At 40.0% G+C, this 23,175-nt stretch overlaps 1 protein-coding gene across 1 annotated transcript in view; it reads left to right on the top strand.

Moving 5' to 3' along the window:
• Positions 1–2,635: 2,635 nt before the first annotated feature.
• Positions 2,636–23,175, top strand: part of LOC120555482 (adhesion G protein-coupled receptor G3-like) — a 26,784-nt gene continuing 6,244 nt past the window's right edge. The window contains exons 1-9 of the mRNA XM_039794182.1: positions 2,636–2,740; positions 4,397–4,463; positions 4,930–5,017; positions 17,965–18,093; positions 19,128–19,274; positions 19,356–19,410; positions 19,502–19,593; positions 20,635–20,753; positions 22,111–22,391. Of these exons, the coding sequence (XP_039650116.1) occupies positions 2,659–2,740; positions 4,397–4,463; positions 4,930–5,017; positions 17,965–18,093; positions 19,128–19,274; positions 19,356–19,410; positions 19,502–19,593; positions 20,635–20,753; positions 22,111–22,391 (1,060 nt within the window). The 5' untranslated portion in view covers positions 2,636–2,658. The remainder of the gene's footprint in view (positions 2,741–4,396; positions 4,464–4,929; positions 5,018–17,964; positions 18,094–19,127; positions 19,275–19,355; positions 19,411–19,501; positions 19,594–20,634; positions 20,754–22,110; positions 22,392–23,175) is intronic.

Below are 23,175 nucleotides of genomic sequence, written 5' to 3'. Positions count from 1 at the left end.
CCAGGGTTTAGAGATTCCCAGTTCAGGATCGAGACTCTGAACGTAGATGGATTTCCCTTGATTCATTCTTCATGGTGGAAGGACAAACGGAAACCAAACTCATATGGGACCCAATGTTGAACATCTCTGAACTCTTGTCATCAAAGAACAATTGAGCTCATAGAACTGAAAAGGGTTTCTTTTGTGTGCACACTTTATTGTTTTCAGTTAGTTTATCTGTATGTATGCCATATTTCTGTGTATATTAATACCACTTTACTTGAGGTCAAAGAATGTATTTGTTACACTGTCATAATGTGGTAATGACAGCAAGTCTTATCTATGATATCTTAATGACAAACACAAATGTTACCACTTTACTTGAGGTCAAAGAATTTTTTCGTTACACTGTCATAATGTTGTCATAACAACAAGTCTTATCCATGATATCTTAATGACAAATACAATTGGTACCACTTTACTTGAGGTCAAAATATTTATTAGTTACACTGTCATAACAGTGTCATGAGACCCAGTTTTGTGAAATTTCCTGTCAGACATCTATCTGAAAAAGTGCTAGAATTGGTCTCTAATCTTGCACATCCAATTATAATAATCATTAGGTCAAAATGTCATGAATACAAAAAGAGTTAAATTTCTGTTTATGTCAAGTTGTCATGACAAAGACATCCTCTGGTAATGTCATCCTGGTTAATGTCAAGTTGTCATTACAAAGACATCCCAAACTAATTTAATGTCAACTTGTCATGACCAAGACAACTTCTGGTAATGACACTTTGATTAATGTCAAAGTGTCATAATCAAGACAAATTTAATGTCAAGTTGTCATGACCAAGACAACTTCTGGTAATATCACTTTGATTAATGTCAAGTTGTCATAATCAAGACAAGCCCAACAATGTCAACTTGTCATGACAAAAACCGAATGACACTTAATGACAGAAGTCATAAATGTTTATGACTTGTTTATAAGGTTTATGACACATTCATGACAGTGTCATATCATAGTTATGACAGTGTCATGTCATGGTTATGTCGGTACTGTCAAGTAAAGTGTTACCAGTGTAAGTAACCTAAAATGCAGATGGTTACTGTGCATAGTGTTAAGGTTATATTTTAACCTGGATGTTGTGTGTAAATGGGTAATTTATTATTTTACAATACAGGGTTGCACTATAAAATGAAGTTGTAGCTACTTTGGGCTACACACAGAACATTAATACTAATATTTGAATCAGAATAAAGAAAATAAAACTATATACATGTACTTATATACAGATGCTTACACAAATATATAATAGACCTAGATAGACTTGTGTGAGTAACAACAAGGTTTGTGCAAAAAGGTAGTAGTATGGATAATTTGCACAGCAAGCACAACAGAAGGTTTATGTGGAGGATAAGGTGACTTAGTGGTTAAGATGCACATCCAGCTAGTAACCCATCCCCTTCTCTTCCTGCATTTGCTTTTCTGGTATTTTTATTTCTATTAAATAAAGGCAAAATGGCAATCTTTTTTTTTTAAGTTGACTGTCAAAAAAAATCTGTAAGTGATTATATGCTTAATATATTCAATTTTTTTTAATGACATCTCTTATCTGGTTTACAGCAAATGCTGCATTGAGGGACCACAACACCAAGAAGAGTTCAAGTCAAAACAGCCGCTGCAACAGAAGCAATCATTCCCGATGCAGAGCCAGGTTCTTCTCCAGAACCTTTAACAAATACTGCATGCTCAGCCATCCTGGTAGGGGATCCCTCTAAGACTTGGCCTACTAATAAGTTTCTCCCTTTTCTCCCTAATAAGGGTTTTGTGGAGTTTTTCCTGACATGCTTTCAAAGGCTGATGATGCAATGTCTAGATTCTAGACCACATTTTGCACCAACTGTATATTGACTCTTTACTACATCTCAGCATTTTATAGACTGTCTATTCATGCATACCGTGTTATTAATGATCTATATCACTACCTAGTCCACTATTTGCACTAACTGTATACTGACTTTTCACTACATTCAACATCTACCTAGACTGTCTATTACAGTTAACTGTGTTATTACTGACCTATGTCACCATCCAGACCACAATTTGCACTTATAGCATTTATATATATATATATATATATATATATATATATATATATATATATATATATATATATATATATGCGTTATAACTGATTCAACATCATAATTTGCACAAACTGTTCCTGTTTTGTTTTGTTTGTTTGACTCTACACTACATCTCAGCAGTGTTATAGACTGTCTATTCATGTATATTGTGTTATTACCATATCACTTTTGCATATGCTTCGTCTTACTTACACCTCACTTTGCATCGGCTTTGTAATGCCTACTTAATCTGCACTTTATGTAGCCTATTGTATTCTGTATTCTTGTATTGTATTGAATGTGAAACTGTATGTTGTCCTGCACGCTTATGCTTTTCTTTGCCAGGTCGCTGTTGCAAATGAGAACCTGTTCTCCACGGCCTACCTGTTTAAATAAAGGTTAAAAAATAAAAAAAGATATGAATCACTTCTTGTCCCATTAGCTCTCCACCCCCACTCAGCCACCACCATCTGATATAACGCAGACATGCATCTCCCTGATCATTCATCAAGCAGAACACCGCTGTGAAGGGAACAGTCACATCACATGTGTGTGAGCATCACTGAGACGATGTGGATTACTTTTTCTTTAGTCACACTTGCGTGGTTTTCTACAGCCCAAGCTGGCGGTAAGTTTTTCACGTTTATTGTGTATTTTATGGCTGTGTGTTTATGAAGTGAGTACCATTTTAACTGAATATATTAAGGTTGTAGATTTTCACATCGAGAGACAAACAAAGTCACTCATGGTCCCCTGATACACAGCGTTAGGGACTCTTACCCAACCAGTTGTGCAACACTGAGGGCCCTATCTTGCACTCAGCGCAATTGCCTTTGTACACCGACACATGTATCATTCCTATTTTGCACCCGACGCACAGCGGACTTTTCCCTCCACAGACGCACGTCGGTAAATTAGGGAATGTATTTGCGCTCCCGGGGGCGGTTCAGCGAAAAGAGGAGGCGTGTTCGTCGCCAACGTTACTTTGTGCCATTCTGCAGTTTCAGAAAACAATTCCGCCACTGACCAGGAAAAACCTGGTCTAAAGTCAGTGGCGCTAGTCTAAAGTCAGTAGCGCCTTATTCAGATGCTATTTTAGGGGCGCATGCTTGGCCATAATGTAGCGTGTGCACAAAGCGCATACACTTCTCTCATCTAAATGGACACAGCAGTTCCCATTTTTACAGACCATACATAATTACAAAGGAAAATATTACTGAAAATGCGCTTCAGGTGTTTGGATAGGTCAGGAGGACCTTTACAGTACAGTCCTCAAAAAGTCGCAGCATTCTTTGTGGCTTGTTGTGGTTTACACAACATTTCCATGAATCATGGATGTGTTGATGACATAAATGAGGAAATATTAGAGGACTTAAGGAGACGTGATGTTGAACTACGGCGGGATCTGGTCCGGGAGTAATGCGCGATGCGCTCCTGGTGGAGCGGGTGGACGGAGATGGAGTGGGGGGAGGAGGAAGGGGCACAACAGGTGCAGGTGGTGCGTTTGGAGGACCATGCTCCATTGCTGCAGCAATCCTCTCCAGACTTGAGGAGACACGCCCGAGAGGCCGCAGCAACATCGCCACCCGGCCAAGACGGGCATTTGTTACTTTGCCGCATCTCGCATCGGCAGCTCCCGCTGGCGTGCGCCAGGCAAATCCGCCGTCATAATAGCAATCCGCCATGGAACAAGCGCCCTGCTCTTAAAGGGAATGAGAGATGACGCTCTGATTGGTTATTTTCACATTACGCCCAAACCACACCTAGCTACTTCAGACCAACCCATTTTAGATTTGCGTCGGGCGCAAGAGTCATTTATCCCGCCGGTAAAATAGCAACAGTGCCCGAGATCCGCCCATAAAGCTACTTGCGTTTTGCGTTTCATACTTGCGTTTCAGATCGTTAAAATAGGGCCCTAAAAGTCACAGTTTCCCTGAGTAATTGGTGATCACAATCTGACAACATAATAATGATAATAATAATAATAATAATAATACATTTTATTTATATAGCGCTTTTCATGGTACTCAAAGACACTTTACAGTAAAAAACAGCACATATATCACATTAATACAGATAAGCAATAAAAGCAACACATAAAACAAGAATATTAAAAGCAATTAAAAAACAATAAAACCAGAAGAGAAATGTAAGACTATTGTATATGGAAAGCTAATCTGAAGAGGTGACAAACATGTCACTTATCTTATTGCATTGGCAGACCTATAGCCATATATTGTACTATCTTTGACTCTTTCTCTTTCTTTCTCTGTCCCCCTGACAGGCGACTGTAGAAATGTCCTCTCTGACTGTCTAATACAACAACAACATGGTGATGTCCCCTGGACCATGTAACTCATACTCATACATATAAAGCTGATACTGTATATCTTACTGTCCTCTTATTGAACAACAATACATCCTTCTCTAACACTAATGAATAAGTGTGGCTGCTCGCTGCTGTCTAATGAATGCTGGGATATCTCTGACACGATTGTGAGACCCTGAAACGAAATGTGTACATAAACAACAACAATTAATCAATTATCATAAACTTACCATATTGTTATTAGAGGAACCAGTGTGTCAGCCTTTCCGGAACTAAACGTGACCGGGCATTTCTCTACCACAGTGTTTTTCGAAATGGCTTCAACAGCCAATATGGTATACATTAACATACATAACTTTTTAAAATTTAAAATAATTTCTAAGGACAAAAGGCAACTTAGTTGTGTTGGTTGTTCACCTAAAATCAATGCTTATTCAAGTTTATGTAAGTGTTTGGATTGCTGAAATATGTGAACTATGTGTTGGTAGGTGCTATGAGGACAGCATTGCAAGCTGTACAGTGAGAGGCCAACCGATCCCAAACTTCATTCATCGGAGGGTGAACTGGTCTGAAAAGGTGAGGATAGTTTTGGGTAGCTCCCAGCTCTTGTCTTATCAGGTCAATCTCATGTGTAGTAGAGTTGAGGATGTTACACTGTATTGTCTTACTTTGGAAAATGTGTACAAAATCCAACATGTCCTCCAAACCATAAAGGTTTTTTATTCTTCCCATCTACACTGAATTTTTTTTTTACTTTGGATCAACTTAAAAAAAATACACCAATTTGTTACAGCAATTTTTTTTAGTTTTGCTCAAATTATATTTCTGATTTTGTCTAAATATTAATTTTGATTTATAAATTAAAAATATTAATTAATCCGAAGTTAAAGATTTACATTCACACAAAGTAAAAATATAATTTGTTATAAAGACCATAAACCATTATTTTACGTTTTAAATTAACTTTTCAATTTGGAAAAACCAAATTGCATCCAAGTATAGTTTTTAGTTTAGAATAAACTAATTAAAACACTTTAATTTTGTTACAGGTAATTTTTTTTAGCTCTTCTCAAGTTACATGTTGGATTCAGTTCAAACTATAATTTTTACATATACCTTAATTAATATAGTTTCTTTAGTCACAAGCCAAAAACATTACTTAATGTCGGTCAATATAGTAACATTTTAAACATTTTTACAACTTCAATTTTACCCTGAACAAAACTAACTTTGCTATAATATAAAATTAGAATTTTCACTTCCGGTAAAACTAAAACATGTTACCTTTAATGCTTAAATGACTTTAAATAAAGACAGGAATATTCTCATCAAAAGACCTTTGTTTTGTCTTTTTTTAAATCACCTTTTGTAAAATAAAAAATAAACCTGCAAAACATTTTTCAGCAAGTTAAGCTAGCTGTTCCACACAATCACTTGAGGGAAAAAAACAAGTATAAAATAAAAAAAAAACATGTATAAGGGTCGCCCAGATAACTCAGTTGGTAGAGCGGGTACCCATATATAGAGGTTTACTCCTCGATGCAGCGGGCTCAGGTTCGACTCTGACCTATGGCCCTTTGCTTCATGTCATTCCCCCTCTCTCTCCCCTTTCATTTATTTAGCTGTCCTGTCAAAAAAAGAAAAAAACAAAACAAACAAAAAACATGTATAGAATTAAGTAAAATATGGTCTTTAATAGTTTTTTTTAAAACCCTATGCAACCGTAATCACATCGTAACATTTACAAAATTGTGTAAACATGTAAAACTGTTTTGTTCATTTCTCTTTTAAAACTAGAGAAATGTATTTTTTAAAAATACTCTAACCATGCTAAAACGTGGCTATCCGTTGATAAAAGGACTAGAATGTATGAATGTCACATTATTTTGAATTATTACAAAAAAAATTGAGCACAAGTTTAGTTTAGAGCATAGATGAGGCCAAATAACATGGCACATGCATGTGTAACTGATGGCAGCTCGTTAAGGACTTCCACACTTTCTATTACAATCAACATCCTGTGGTGGCTGGAGAGGATCATCCTCCTCCCTTATAACACACACTGCCATTGTACACCTCTCGAGCTCTGTTTCAGCTTGGTCCTTCTGAACAACCTGATAAAAGACAAGAGATTTATTTTAAAAGTTATTCTGATTAAACCTTTGTGTGGTGCACCAATATAAAGAAATACCCATGCAAAAGTTATCTCAATCAAATCTGTAAATAATAATTAATTAAATTAATTGGGGTTCTTTTGGAAATGTAATGATTTTCAAATTCCAGCAGATAGTAAATGGCAGCTCCTCCAAATAGTTTTCTCATAGAAAACATTTGACTTCATTGCAAATAAAGCAAAAAAAAGAAAAAAAGTAGGGGTGGCAGTAGCTCAGTCCGTAGGCACTTGGGTTGGGAACCGGAGGGTCGCTGGTTCAAGTCCCAGTACGGACCAAAGTACACTGCCAGGTGCTCTTGAGCAAGGCACCGTACTCCCCCCAACCGCTCAGGGCGCTGGCAGCCCACTCACTCTGACATCTCTCCCTTACTGCCGAGAATCCGGACACAGCTCTCACTTTGGTCATACAGAGATTGGATGGCCCTGAGCAGAGACCCCCTCACCCCATACTCCTGCAGCACCTCCCACAGTATCTCCCGGGGGGACCGGTCATATGCCTTCTCCAAATCCACGAAACACACGTAGACCGGATGGGCATGCTCCCAGGCTCCCTCCAGGATCCTTGCGACAGTGAAGATCTGGTCCATTGTTCCACGACCAGGACAGAATCCACATTGTTCCTCTTCAATCTGAGGTTCGACTATCGGCCGAACCCTCTTTTCCAGCACCTTGGAGTAGACTTTACCAGGGAGGCTGAGAAGTGTGATATCCCTGTAATTGGCACACACCCTCTGGCTTCTCTGGTCCCCCTTTTTGAAAAGGGGAACCACCACCCCAGTCTGCCACTCCTTTGGCACTGTCCCAGACTTCCACGCAATGTTGAAGAGGCGTGTCAACCAAGATAGCCCCTCCACACCCAGAGCCTTGAGCATTTCTGGACGGATCTCATCAATCCCAGGGGCTTTGCCACTGTGGAGTTGTGTGACTACATCAGTGACTTCCGCCTGGGAAATTGACAACAATGCCCCATCATCCTCCAGTTCTGCCTCTAACATAGAGGCCGTATTAGTCGGATTCAGGAGTTCCTCAAAGTGCTCCTTCCACCGCCCTCAGTGGTCAACAGTGTCCCATCCTTACTGTACACAGCTTGGATGGTTCCCCGCTTCCCCCTCCTGAGGTGGCGAACGGTTTTCCAGAAACACCTTGGTGCCGACCGAAAGTCCTTCTCCATGTCTTCTCTGAACTCCTCCCGCACCCGCTGCTTTGCCTCTTTCACGGCAGAGGCTGCAGCCCTTCGGTACCCTGCAACTGCCTCCGGAGTCCTTCTGGGATAAAATACAAAGACACCTTCTTCAGTCGGACGGCTTCCCTGACCACCGGTGTCCACCACGGTGTCCATGGGTTACCGCCCTTGAGGCACCTAAAAACACCCTAAACAAAGCACTCACAGTTAACGCTTCAGCAATGGAAACTTTGAACATTGTCCACTTGGGTTCAATGCCCCCAGCCTCCACATGGATGCACGAAAATCTCCGCAGGAGGTGTGAGTTGAAAGTCCGTCGGACAGGGGCCTCCTCCAGACGTTCCCAATTTACCCGCACTACCCATTTGGGCTTACCAGGTCTGTCCAGAGTCTTCCGCCCCTCTCTTCACCCAAAAACATTGTCAAACAAACATTGAGGCCATATGAGTGTCCAAAACATACGGCATCAGATCAGATGAAACGATTATAAAATTGATCATTGACCTTTGGCCTAGGGTGCTCTGGTACGAAGTACACTTATGAGCATCCCTATGTTCGAACATGGTGTTCGTTATAGACAATCCATGATTTGCACAGAAGTCCAACAACAAACAACCACTCTGGTTTAGAGCAGGGAGGCCGTTCCTCCCAATCACGTCTCTCCATGTGTCTCCATCATTGCCCACGTGCGCGTTGAAGTCCCCCAGCAGAACTATGGAGTCCCCCACTGGAGCCCCATGCAGGACTCCACTCAATGTCTCCAAGAAGGCCAAATACTCCGAAATCTTGTTTGGTGCATATGCACAAACAACAGTCAGAGTTTTCCCCCCCACGACCCGCATGCATAGGGAGGCGACCGTCTCGTCCACCGGGGTAATCTCCAACGTAGCGGCGCTCAGCCGGGGGCTTGTGAATATCCCCACACCCGCCTGGCGCCTCACACCCTGGGCAACTCCAGAGAAGAAAAGAGTCCAACCTCTATCCAGGAGTATGGTTCCAGAACCGAGACTGTGCGTGTAGGTAAGCCCCACCAGATCTAATTGGTAGCGCTCCACCTCCCGCGCCAGTTCCGGCTCCTTCCCCCACAGAGAGGTGACATTCCACGTCCCCAGAGCCAGCGTCTGCTTCCCGGGTCTGGTCCATCGAGGCCCCTGACCTTCACTGCCACCCATGTGGCAGCGCACCCAACCCCAGCGGTTCCTCCCACAGGTAGTGGGCCCATGGGATGGAGAGGGAGTTGCCACGTTGCTTTTTCGGGCTGTGCCCGACCGGGCTCCGTGGCAAACCCGGCCACCAGACGCTCGCTGACGAGCCCTCCTTCTGGGCCTGGCTCCAGACGGGGGCCCCGGGCTTCCTCCGGGCAGGGTAACTTCACCTCTTCCTCGATGACTCATAGGGTTTTATGAACCATTCTTTGTCTGATCCCTCACCTGAGACCACTTTGCCTTAGAAGACCATATCAGGAGCACAAAGCTCCAGACAACACAGCCCTAAAATGGTTGTTTTGTTTCATCACCTCACTTAGAAGTAACACTCTCTCGTTTTCCAACTTTTCTGGGGTCTCTCCAGTTGGAATGTTGGGTATGTGGTTGGCCTCTCCTCTCTTAGGTCTCTTTACTTTTTTTGTTGGCAATGCATCCTCTGGAGTTTTGGACTTAAATGAATTTGCGAGTTATTCAGAACACCCAATGCCCTTTAGCTGAGTTCGGTAGTTGCCCATTTTTGTCTTCAACCGCTGCTTCAGCCCGTAACAACCGTTGTATGAACCAGGTTCAGAAAGGCATGGATGCTTCTTGATTAGGGTTTCGGCAACGTCACTGAAGTCAGAATCTATTGGGTAGGCCCAGTGTTGTATAAAGTACTAGAAAGCAATACTTGAGTAAAAGTACAAGTATCATACTAGAAAAAGACTTTGGTAGAAGTGAAAGTTACCTTTTAGAATATTACTTAAGTAAAAGTCTTAAAGTATCTGATATATACTGTACTTAAGTATCAAAAGTAATTTTCTGATATTTAATGTACTTAAGTATTTGAAGTAAAAGTAAAAGTTTTTTTTTTTTAAAGCAAGTGGTTAGAACTTTTATTGTGGCTTTCTTATAGTAAAGCATAGCATATTCAGGGTTCACATATCTTCTTAATCTCACTCATCAAATCAAAATCACATTCTTTTCTAGGACTTTTCAGGCACAATTCTCTTAAGTTCAAAGAACAAACAGCATATTTTTAGAGCTGACATCAATGTACAGAAACATTTCTTGCAACACGGGTGTATGACGTTATCTTCACCACTACCCTGTTCACCGAGTTCACCACTATCGTCGGGGTGGTCGCAGGGCTCAACATAAAAAAAATGTTTTTAAGCAGACACTCCAGGGGCCGGACTTTCAAATAAAGAAAAAAAAATTATACCTAATACAATCATCTTGTTTGATATTTTCACTTTCTTACTAAATTAATGTGATATTTATTACATTAGTATGCAAACCCCTAAAAACATGGAAAATCCATAATGATAACTAGATAGGCTACTTAACTAGAAAATGATCTCAGATTAGTCCTGTATGCCTAATTTGAAATAAATAAGAGAATTCTGTTGCTAAATAATACCACCGGTAACATCGTCAAGAATGAAGAACGCGTCATTCACGTGCATATTAAGTAGCCACATGTATTTGTTTTGGTCTTAAAATACATCCATAGGTTTACCGCTCCAGCTGAGAGGATGGCTCGTTTAGACAGCAGCTACGTTTACAAGAGTTTGTCCAAAGATCAAGATTGGTTGCAAATTAAGACAAACAGTTTATTATATTTCATTTTAGCTCGTTTGTAAAGTCGCTATTTGCAGAGTAGAGCTGTGTTTGCACAGCACGGTGGACGAGAGTGGACAGCGCAGACAGAGCAGACTGAAATATCGGTTTCTACGTGTTTCTGCCTGTAGAACAGGTACGTGGGTTATTGATAAGTATTGACTCTTTAATCATGGAGGTTTTAGTGTAGGCTACCTACTTACAGTAACGAGTGTAGCGTTAGTTCATCTGCGCCATCGGCGGTAAATAATCCTCGGTAACGTTTCCAGTCAGTTACATGTGTGCTGCATGAAGTAACGCACACACCAGTGACTGTGGCTGCAACCAGCCCGACATACGTTTTTACTGGCCCCGGGCCATCGGGCCATTGCTTATGTCGAGCCTGGTCATCTACGATAACGGGAGGTCCTCCAGTAGGTGCTCGTGCTTCCATGGCGGTTTCAGTTGTGCGTCCTCCTCCTTTAGCAACAAACAAGCGCTGAAATAGAGCGTGCGGCGTGCGGAGCATGCGTAATGCAATCTAGGAGCAGTGATTTGCCAAACCTCCCTTATTGCAGTCGCACACATTTCTTCTAATTTTATTTTTTAGTAACGAGTAACGAAGATGCTTAGTGGAAATATAACGGAGTAAAAGTATACATTTTATCTAGGAAATGTAGTGGAGTAAAAGTGAAAGTTGACATAAACTTAAATAGCGAAGTAAAGTACAGATACGTGAAATCTCTACTTAAGTACAGTAACGAAGTATTTGTACTCCGTTACATTACAACACTGGGTAGGCCTTGTACTTGAATATCTCTTCAACTACCTTTTCCAGAATATCTGATTTTGTTTTTGAACTAGGTGTCAACCTTGTCATCTTTGACCTATGCACCACATTCCCCTCCTCTAACTGCAGTTCAGTGTCATAGGAGAACGTTGGTATCGGTAACTCTCTTGGCCACATTTGAGTTCTTGTAGATACAGAGCTTAAGGGTGTGGGAAAAGAGCTCTGTGTCATCTGATTGAGTTGACAAATCATTACAGACAGTGAGATTAAGTCCTTGGCTGCAATCATCAGTTATTGGGATGACCTTGACAGTTGCCAAATCCTCAAATTCAGCAGTAGATGTCAAGTTCACTAGCGCATCTCCAAAGTCTCTGTCTTGGTACTGCAGTCTGAAATTTTTAAAGGTGCTCTAAGTGTTGTGATGCGTTTTTTAGTGATGTGACATTTTTTGTCACATACAGCAAAAATCTCCTCACTATCCATTAGCTGCCTGTCCCCTGAACACACTGTAAAAAAACGCGGTCTCTGTAGACAGCCCAGGCTCCACAAACGGCAACAAAAACAAACTGCGCCAACCTGCACGACGAACCATAACAAACAGTCTTCCAGCCAATAACTGACAAGAAGGAGCTGGTTGAGTCATGAATACACATTGTGGAAGTAGCCTATGTGCTAACGCTGCTGCAGTGATGGCTCAACCAGCTTGCCGCAGCTGGAGATCACGTGACCGCGCCAGCTGTTTATGGTCCGTTCCGTCACAATCAGCTGTTGAGGATGCCATCATCATTACGGTTTGACTTGCTCAATACTCATTCCATTTCTAACAAAACTTTTATTCTCAACAAGCTTTTTACCAGTGAGAATATGGATTTTATGTTCCTTACAGAAACGTGGAAAAGGGAAAATGAGTATGTTCACTTAAATGAGCTCTGTCCTGTTGGCTGCTCTGTTACTGGGACGCCCCGCATGGCACGCCGCGGGGGTGGGCTTGCTGCTGTGCATTGTGACAGATTCATATGTAGAGCCATAAACTCTGAAAGTTTTTCCTCTTTTGAATCACAGATGCTCAAAGTAGGTTCTTTGAATTCTCAAACATTTCCAATCCAACACTCATTCATATTCAACCTTATGCATGTATGTATCTCTTCAGAGAGATGAGGTGCCATTAATCAACCATGTAGTGAGCCAGATGGTAGGGATCTCTCAGTTCATGCACCCCAACAAGCATTAGTTCTCTAGCAGTAGATATGACTAAGTCATAAGCTCCGTGTTTCCAGGTACCAGGCGTTCAATTTTTTGACAATGAAAATTAGTTTCTCCTGTAGAACAATCACATGAAATATTTCCCAGAACTCTGGAAGTACAGCCAGCGACCCATGGGCTACCACCATTCCAATCCTGTAGTTGAAGCTGTCATAGGATGCACTTTTTGCAAGGTTCACAGTGTCCACATGTTGATGTATTTGCTTTACTGCCAATGCAATGTCCTCATTAATAACATCAAGGGGAAGTGTTGAAACATCAGTAACCTCCAAAGATGGCTTAGGAAATCTACACATGTGCAGATTATATGCAGTCTGAAATTGGTGCCTTTAAACTATTGAATACAGTACATTTTTGTAACAGTTTGTATGGCAAATTACTCTTTTAAAGAAGCTATGTTTTGCTTCAAATCTCATAGTCCATAGTGCAACAAGGGGTCCTAACTGGCGTATTAACCCTGGATAATGCTCCAAGTAATGATTTTTGGGCCAAATTCTTTAATCAGGGAAAACTTCTTGGAATACCGTCGTGTTCAGATATCTAAGTCAAATAGACAAATAGAGTCCTCCATGTGAAAAGTTGCAACAACCAGTTCTAGAATGTCCTTTATGTCCTTATGATTTCTGCTTCCGTGAGTTCGGAACAATCCATAAATACTTGTTTTGTAGGAACACCCCTGAAACACACAAATTACTCTTTCACTGTTTTTCAGGTGCTGCGCTATGTGTTGAAAATAGTCTTTTAAATGTGAACGTTGATTGCAACTGCATAAAAGACATTTAAATGTGGTAAGTTCCGTTTGTGAGGATTGCTGATGACATCTTGACAAGTGGCTCAAAAGTGCATTCCAAGTCTTGCAGGTACATGGACAGATGAAATAAATGCACTGATGGGAATGGTGATGTCCATAATGTCTGTGTTCAAGCTTATAATGTTTAAGTAGCTCAGATCTTCGTGAAACAGATGTACCACAGTCTTTGCATTCCCACATTCATCAGAAGACTAGGAAAGAAAGAAAAGTAGACACACCTTACCCATTTGCCTAATACAATTTACATGATGCAGAATGTTACATTTGCATGCAGTTTATATAAACAGTTATGTTTTGGTCATTTACTTCAGCAGGAAAGCAACGCCTTTCTAAATCAATAGATATTTCATTTTACTAGTTCATTAGTGGTAGACATATCATTACTTGTCTCCATATACCTCTACAATTGATCAAACTATCCAGAACTTTGTCCCTACTTTGCAATTATTCAAAAGCTGTAATAAGTGAATAGGTTTATACAGTATGAAACACAATAAACTGATTTTCTTACAATTACTGCAATCATTTAGATACATTTTAAGGTTACTTCAACTGCATAAAATGACTTACCATTTATTTAATAGTTCATTGCCTGGTCAAATGAACATTTAGGTGGGTAACTTTGTGATATTTGTTTTGACTAGAGATGTGATGACACACTTTCATACTGCCATCCACTATATCACAAATGTAACTAAAACAATTTTAATTACATTATTACTAATACATATTACATTAGTAAGTTGAAATATATTAGGCTGTATCTCTATTTTGGGTTTGTCATTCGTAATTAAATGAAAATGTTCACTTAATTCCGGGACTTACCGAATTCAGTAATATGGCTAAAATTGTGACCTTTTTAGGAAACAGCAAACCTGTAAAGACAAAGAAAAAGGCGAAATTTCACATTTAGTTTTACATGGGGATATTAGAATTATCCATAATTGTCACTACAAATTATTAATTACATAAGAAATATTGGAAGGATTGTATTATACTGATAGATTATAGAATTAAACATAAATTCCTTTTTAATCAGTACTCATGAAAGAGCGAGAAGACCAAAGTTATGATATCCCTCAAAGCAAAACTGTAACTCTGAATGAAAAAGTCTCTATGGCACAGAAAACTGTCACCTATTAATCCCTCTGTTGCTAAACTGAACCGATTCACGGGTAGTGATGTGCAGAGCACTTACAGTGGGGCAAAAAAGTATTTAGTCAGCCACCAATTGTGCAAGTTCTCCCACTTAAAAAGATGAGAGGCCTGTAATTTTCATCATAGGTACACTTCAACTATGAGAGACAAGATGAGAAAAAAAAATCCAGAAAATCACATTGTAGGATATTTAATGAATTTATTTGCAAATTATGGTGGAAAATAAGTATTTGGTCAATAACAAAAGTTCATCTCAATACTTTGTTATGTACCCTTTGTTGGCAATGACAGAGGTCAAACATTTTCTGTAAGTCTTCACAATGTTTTCACAAACTGTTGCTGGTATTTTGGCCCATTCCTCCATGCAGATCTCCTCTAGAGCAGTGATGTTTTGGGGGTGTCGCTGGCCAACACAGACTTTCAACTCCCTCCAAAGATTTTCTATGGGGTTGAGATCTGGAGACTGGCTAGGCCACTCCAGGACCTTGAAATGCTTCTTACGAAGCCCGGGCGGTGTGTTTGGGATCATTGTCATGCTGAAAGACCCAGCCACGTTTCATCTTCAATGCCCTTGCTGATGGAAGGAGGTTTTCACTCAAATCTCACGATACATGGCCCCATTCATTCTTTCCTTTACATGGATCAGTCGTCCTGGTCCCTTTGCAGAAAAACAGCCCCAAAACATGATGTTTCCACCCCCATGCTTCACAGTAGGTATGGTGTTCTTTGGATGCAACTCGCGTACTCTTTCTCCTCCAAACCACGAGTTGTTTTTTACCAAAAGGTTCTATTTTGGTTTCATCTGACCATATGACATTCTCCCAATCCTCTTCTGGATCATCCAAATGCTCTCTAGCAAACTTCAGACGGGCCTGGACATGTACTGGCTTAAGCAGGGGGACACGTCTGGCACTGCAGGATTTGAGTCCCTGGCGGCATAGTGTGTTACTGATGGTAGCCTTTGTTACTTTGGTCCCAGCTCTTTGCAGGTCATTCACTAGGTCCCGCCATGTGGTTCCGGGATTTTTGCTCACTGTTCTTGTGATCATTCTGACTCCACGGGGTGAGATCTTGCGTGGAGCCCCAGGTCGAGGGAGATTATCAGTGGTCTTGTATGTCTTCCATTTTCTAATAATTGCTCCCATAGTTGATTTCTTCACATCAAGCTGCTTACCTATTGCAGATTAAGTCTTCCTAGCCTGGTGCAGGTCTACAATTTTGTTTCTGGTGTCCTTTGACAGCTCTTTGGTCTTGGCCATAGTGGAGTTGGGAGTGTGACTGTTTGAGGTTGTGGACAGGTTTCTTTTATACCGATAGCAAGTTCAAACAGGTGCCATTAATACAGGTAATGAGTGGAGGACAGAGGAGCCTCTGTGAGTTACAGGTCTTTGAGAGCCAGAAATCTTGCTTGTTTGTAGGTGACCAAATACTTATTTTACAGAGGAATTTACCAATTAATTCATTACAAATCCTACAATCTGATTTTCTGGATTTTCTTTTCTCATTTTGTCTCTCATAGTTGAAGTGTACCTATGATGAAAATTACAGGCCTCTCTCATCTTTTTAAGTGGGAAAACTTGCACAATTGGTGGCTGACTAAATACTTTTTTGCCCCACTGTATTTAAGTGTCATGAATCACTAAAACTAGTTCATTAAGAGACTGCGAATTCCAACTCATTGAATTGAAATATTCCTGTTTATAATTCTGGATGTTTTTTTGTGAAAATTGACCAGGTACAATTCATCAGACAGGAAGCCGACACAGTAAATTGCCATCGGATTAGAACAAACAGAGCACGAGCTGTGGCTGTGTAACGTTAAACATATCTGTGGTGGATTAAAGACGAGCAGGCAATAATCGTGACCACAGTTAAACTAAGGTTACGTTTTTATTTGTTAAATACACGTTTTAGTAAATTGTTCTTTAGTCTTTTACTCCGAAAAAAATGTCGACGTTGACGAGTTTTTACCTTCGTCGCCTCACTTTGCTTTGCTGCCAGCTTTGTGTGTACGGTGTGTGCGAGCTGCTGTTGTGTCTAAGTCTGTTCCAACGTCGAATAGTATTTCCCCCGTTTAAATGCGTAGCACCCCCCTCTGTGGTTCGCGATCAGGTGGTTCAAGTTCAGATATCGTTAGGGGAAACCTATCAATGGGGGAACAGTGTAACACATACAGCTTAATTTATGGTAGCCGCGCTGTTCCTGTTGCAAGGTGCACACCTCCCCGCCCTCGGTAAAAACATGTCGAGAGAGCAGAACAGGCCCTCTCCTAGTTTTTCTACGTACGATTTAAAAACGAGCGTTATCATACTACCATTATTTTTTCAAACCGAGGCAACAAAAGAATCTCCCTGTTCATGTGAAAAGAATGCAAATAACTTAGTTTAGCTAACGTTAGCTAGTGTTAGCTAACATGTGCGCAAAAAAAAACAAGAGCAGTTGTAAAGTAGTTGCCCTTCCTCCCACTAACTTTAAATGAGCATGGAAAACAAACGCAACCATTAAAACAACCCAATAAGACTTCTTGCCTTGTTTAAAAGAGTTTCCTTGAAAAACCAAACGTCTTCATCGAAGCGAGATAATGGCGGACAGCAGCAAAACTCAGAAAGATGTGAGGTCATGGGGTTACTTCGTTACATACTGTACATCACGTGACATGAAAACCTCTGGTTTAAAGTTTTTTTTTTTTTATTTAAATTTTTCTATGGGGAGTGTTATCTGCTTTTATGCAAATGGAAATAAACAGGTTTATCCTAGAAACCATGATTTCTGACTAGACTAACATAAAAATGCAATTTAAATAAATGACACGGTGGTTTCACTTTTTTCATAAATCAGCCCCCTAGTGGTGGCGGGAAATACAACCCACGAGAGCGTTTCAAAACACATTAACGTTGTGAAATGTTTCGCAGTTTGGATAGGTTTGGCACAAAAACTACTTGTTTATGTATAGGCACCAAAACTATTTGGTTAAGTTTAAAAAAAGATCATGGGCCAAGTTCAGCGCTGACAAAACGGAGCAACACGTTTCATTAAACTGAAATGTAGTAAAAGTCAATAAACGTCCTATGTATGTTTGACCCATCCCTTAAATGGATTTTGACGCTCTTATACTCGTTTTACTTTATGCTTTGCCCCGTCATAATCACTACAGCCACTACAGAGCACCGCCATTTTAAACGTAAATATGAGTCGAGTTGCTGGTTGAACAAACAACGTATGTTGGCTTTTTTTTCAGAGGACAGTCTGAGCATCAGAGCAATTAAATCGGAGCAATTAAAATCAACATTAGTTAATTTCCATTGATAAATTATTTCCATACTTTTTTTGCATGTTTTGTGTATACTCTATGGTTTTAGGTTGAAGAGAGTCCCACTCCTGAACACAGGGTTTACATCCCAGCCTCGGCTCTCCAGAGAAGCAGGGGATCTGTGCCTGACAAGGAGACCCTGCTGGTGGCCTCTGTGATCAACAGCACTTTTTTCCAGGTCAGTCCCATTTGAGCCACAGAATATTAACTCCTCCTTAGTTGCCCTTATTAATCTGATCACAATGGACGAGTACATAAAGAGAAGTTAAGTTTGGGAAATCACAAACATAGCTGCAATTCTGGAGGATGGATACAGAAGAAAGCCCTTCATACTTTTGTGCACTGACACTGGCTTCTACTTTCAGTTAGCGCCGTCTGTATATTTATACAAGGTATGACATTCCCCTCATGCTGGTTTGCATTGATTTCCATGAACTCTGTACACTCACAGCCAGCCATTGTGTTCTATAAAAAATGGAGGAAAGGTTGATTGAGGAAGCTGATTCACCTCTAATTAACAATAGCCCAGTATTAATGTCCTGTTACCCTTTTGCCATCAGGTGGGCAATTTGTCTTGGGCACTCCATGATGCAGCCATTAAAAATAACATATACAACATAATACAAATACAATACAACAAACAATAATATGACCCTAATCGTGTGTAATACATAACATGTTGTGACGCAGTGCATATAGTTAATCATTTATAAAAAAATATATATTAAGAAATATCTGTGCGGTGATAACAACTCTAAAAAAGGTATTAGTTCCTCCCTACATCTCTGACTTGATACAACTTCATACTCCACCTGTAGTCTGAGGTCATTGGGTCAGAGGCTCTTAGTGGTTCCCCGCACTCATTTTAAAACTCGAGGGGATCGATCATTCCAAGCAGTGGCTCCTAGGCTGTGGAATGTCTTGCCTCCCTTTCTACGTTGTGTGAATTCTGTCAAATCTTTTAAATAGCAATTGAAGACTCCGCTAGTCAAGCAGGCATTTAGTTAGTGAAGGGGTTTTTATGCTTGTTTGTTATGTTTTTTATTTGTATTCAAATATAGACAAAATCTATACAAATAAACTTTACATAATTAATCTAAAAAAAAAGATCACTTAATAAATGATTGGTATCAACATCAAGCGTAACAACAGCAGTGCAAAAACACAAATCTCCATCATCAACAATCTACTGTCAATCATCTTTCATTGCAGCTGAGTCCCAATCGGTCAAAAGCGAGACTATTCATACCACCAGACCGGCCTGTTTTGGGGGGGTTAGTCCTGGCAGTGAGGGCAGGGAACCTTCCTGTCAAAAACCTCTCCCAACCCATCAAATTAACCTTCAAACACAACAAACAGGTAAAATAACAAAAGCAGCTGTGAAGGCATAGATGAATCTGCTTTCATCATATCTTGAATATACTTTTGAACGTGTTTCAGGTGGGAGATGGGGCATGTGTGTTTTGGCGGGAGTCAACGCTTAATGATGGAACAGGTAGGCTACAAATGCCAGCCACAGTCTTTTTGCTCCCAAATTAAAAGATCAACTCAGATTTAAACATCATATTGTATGTGTGTGTTTTTAGGTAGCTGGAGCACAGAGGGCTGTGATACCGATGACACCGGAGCTGAATTTATTTGCAGCTGCAACCACATGAGCTTCTTTGCTGTGCTTGTGGTAAAATGAACATTCTCTCTCCGCCGCAACATGCTACCTAATGTGCAAAAGGATTTGCCTTTAAAGGTCCAGTGTGTAACATGTTTAGTTGATCATTATCAAAATCTGTGTTGCCCGTTCACAAACTTGTCCTTTTTCATGAATATTTACCACCACCATCAATTCCAAGTATTCCTTTTGGCTTGAAATTTTACATTTGCATTTGCATGAACTGGGGTAGACGCTCCATATTCATGCGACATCTTGAAATACGTTGGTACGCTGGTAAGGGACATACAGGACATACTGCTCCACCTTTCGCTTTTTCTCTGTCACATGATAAACTCACAGGTGCTGCTAATGCTGCTAATGGGTATCGTAGCTACCCGGCCCTGGCAAGTTTGAAGAAGAAAACATGGAGGACCACACGTATTCAAAATCCAAATTTCAGGAACAGGAGTCTTCTTCTTCTTCGCCCAGAAAAAGAAAAAGCATATTGAAAAGAGCAAGAGACCAGGTTTTTGAACGTACTTTGAACTGCGTGGCACGAGTGAGTTAATTGCGATGTATGATCTCAACGCTAGATGGGAGAAATTCCTACACAATGGACCTTTAAGTTATGTTTTCAAAAACACAAGAGCAAAAGTGTAAGGAACGCAGCGTGTTTAAGCACTCTAATGTGAGACACAATGTTACCACACAGATTTGTAGCTGAACGATTATAAGCTATCATTGTTTGAGGGTACAATTTTGTTACTGGGGGTAAAAAAATTATCAGATATAGCACACATTTTAACTGAATTTCGAGAAAAAAATAAATGTGAATTAATGCACACCACCTCAGCCACGCAAAAAAACGTTTTTCGTTGTTGCGATATTTTGTCCTATTTTGGAATTTCCATTTTTTGTGTTTGGAAATGTAATTTAAAGAGGCATAGAGTGGTATCTAAGACACATCTGAATCAATATCTACAATATATCTACTAAAGAGGTTTCCATCAGACTTCTGAACTTTAAATCAATTTTTAAATTGAATATATATTGTCTCTTTTTCTGTGCCAGAACCCTGTGTTATCAGTGGGAGAAAGTGATGCTGTGAACCTGAGCTATATCACCTACATTGGCTCAGCTCTCTCCATCTTCTTCACAGTCATCAGCTTGATCCTCTATATATGTCTACAGTGAGTTTTAAAGCCTGACTTCAAATTAATATTCCCATAAGTCTAAAGTGAATTATATGAAAAGAGTCCTGTAATGATAGTTGAACAGAGATGATGACAGGATGAATACTTCTTGTCATGGAACTGAAGCATTACGTGTTGTGTTATATATGTGTGATTATTGGATTATTTCACATGTCTATCTCTACTCAATATCAGGTTCAGTTCTCTCGTTAAAGATCTTGAAGCATTAACTGATGTAATTTAATCACGTTGTTTCCCTTCATACATCTGGTGCGTCATGCTTGGTCAAGATAGATAGATAAGGATACTTTATTTGTTCCGGGGGGGTGGACCACAGCACTACACAAACAAAACCACTCTGAACAAGATTAGTGCGTATGTCCTTTAAACACGGACATGCATACAATGTGAAAACTGTGGTAATGTCTGCAAAATGGATGTAATTATGGGTTACAACTTCAACAGAGCTATTGCACTTTGCCAGAGTTACAGAATGTTAATGTTAGAGTTAGTGTTAGTCCTGTCTGTCAGCATCCCAGTCCACTAATGTCCATACTGTGACAGAGTGAGGATGAATTGAAAAGTTTGATGGCCACCAACAGGAATGATCTATTGTGCAGATCACCTGGGGAGTTTGAGTCTTAAAGTGTACCAGTTTCATTTTTAGGTCTGCAAAGATGGGTGTTATAGGTCGCAGAGGTTTGTCTTTAAATACTGTGGGTGAAAACAAGCTCTGTGGCTGATCTCACTTCCTGTCAGAATGCAAGTTCATAACAGGAAAAAACAGAATTATCTTAATAGCATCAGTGGTAAGCATACATGAAACTGCTTTCAAGAAAGTGTTTAATCAGTAGACAAGGTAACATCAAAACAGTTTGGGCTAATACATATGTAGAGATAAGTGGGAGTCCTTTATTTCTTTATTTCTTCATTCGGATCCCACAATCACAACATATAAATACAATTTTACATACATTTAAAACAAGACTTATAGTGCAAGTAAATAACATTACTGCGTGTAACTAGTTCCGTAAATTAGGGTAAAAAAAAATAACATCACATTCCAACAATTAAGAGTTAAATTACATGATTGTTTTATTGTTTAACTGTTTTCTAAGTAGTCTTTTAAAACTGGCCTTACTGGGTGCCTCCACTGGGATAGTTGGCAAGCTATTCCACATTGTGATGGCTTTAAACATTACAGACCTGCACACTGCTTCAGCCCGGCTCCACTGGGCCCATAGGACTGTGTTGAGGTGAAAGTATCTGTAGAATGTAGGTCAGTAATGGCCATATATAGTACTGTATCTGCCAAATAGGCAATAGAAAAATTATCATATTGTTTTCCTTTTAGACGTCGGCGTCCAGAGAAGGCTATCGGGGTGCATTTGCAACTAACAGGAGCGCTGCTCTGCCTCCATCTCACCTTCCTGCTGTGCAGCTTCTGGGTGTGGCATCTGAATGAGAATGAGGAGGGCTGGGTTTGCCAGGGTCTGGGTCTCTTTTTACACTGGTCCCTGCTGGCCACCTTCAGCTGGGCAGCTCTGGAAGGCTTCCACCTCTACCTTCTCTTAGTCCGAGTCTTCAACATCTACGTCAGGAGATACCTGCTAAAGCTCAGCATGGTGGGATGGAGTGAGTAGAGTCTGGTTGGGACGGTGTTTCTGTCAAAAGGTGTATAATAATAAATCTGCTCTCTTGAAATGCTGCTTATAACTCCGAAAAATAGCCAAAATAAAATACCCTGTGCAGCTCAAATTGAGTTGGACTATTCATGACAAAAAAGCCTTCAACTATTATTCATTTTGAAATGTGAGAATATTTCTACATACAGTCCCATATATTATTAGTGTATACAGTCCTGTATTCATGTTTTCATATTGTATAATGCACATTTTTAATTCAGAGCAATTTATCCAATTTATCCTATTTATGCACTTGGGGTGCAGTAGAGCTATGTTTTTAACCCTTGTGTTTTCCTTCGGTCAAATTTGATGATTTGAAGTTTTTTATATCAGAAATATGGATTTCTTTCAACCAAATAACTTGGATGCATGTATTTACGTTGTATGGAACACATACAACGTTCTTCGAAGGTAAAATTAATGATAACTTCCATTGAATTGTGGGTGTTTTATTCAGTTTTATAGCATTTGAAAAAAAGATTTTAAATGGTTTTAAAACAGCATCCTGACTGAACTTTGACACAAACCAGTCTGTGATTCACTCAGCATCCTCTGATCTTAACTCAAAATAATTGATAATGTTTGCTTTTCGTAAACTCAAAATGAGGTGTAATGTCATTTAAATTAGGTTTATTGACAATGAATAAAAAAGTTTTTTACTAAAAAGAAATGTTTTGAAGAACTCAGCGTAGCTCTTGTTGTTTCCGGCTGCTACCACCTCGGCAGTCAAAACG

The sequence above is a fragment of the Perca fluviatilis genome, chromosome 3 (assembly GCF_010015445.1).
Source record: "Perca fluviatilis chromosome 3, GENO_Pfluv_1.0, whole genome shotgun sequence".
In the NCBI taxonomy this organism is placed as follows: Eukaryota; Metazoa; Chordata; class Actinopteri; order Perciformes; family Percidae; genus Perca; species Perca fluviatilis.
Note: the sequence above shows the minus strand (reverse complement) of the source record. Positions and strands in the feature narration are given on the sequence as shown.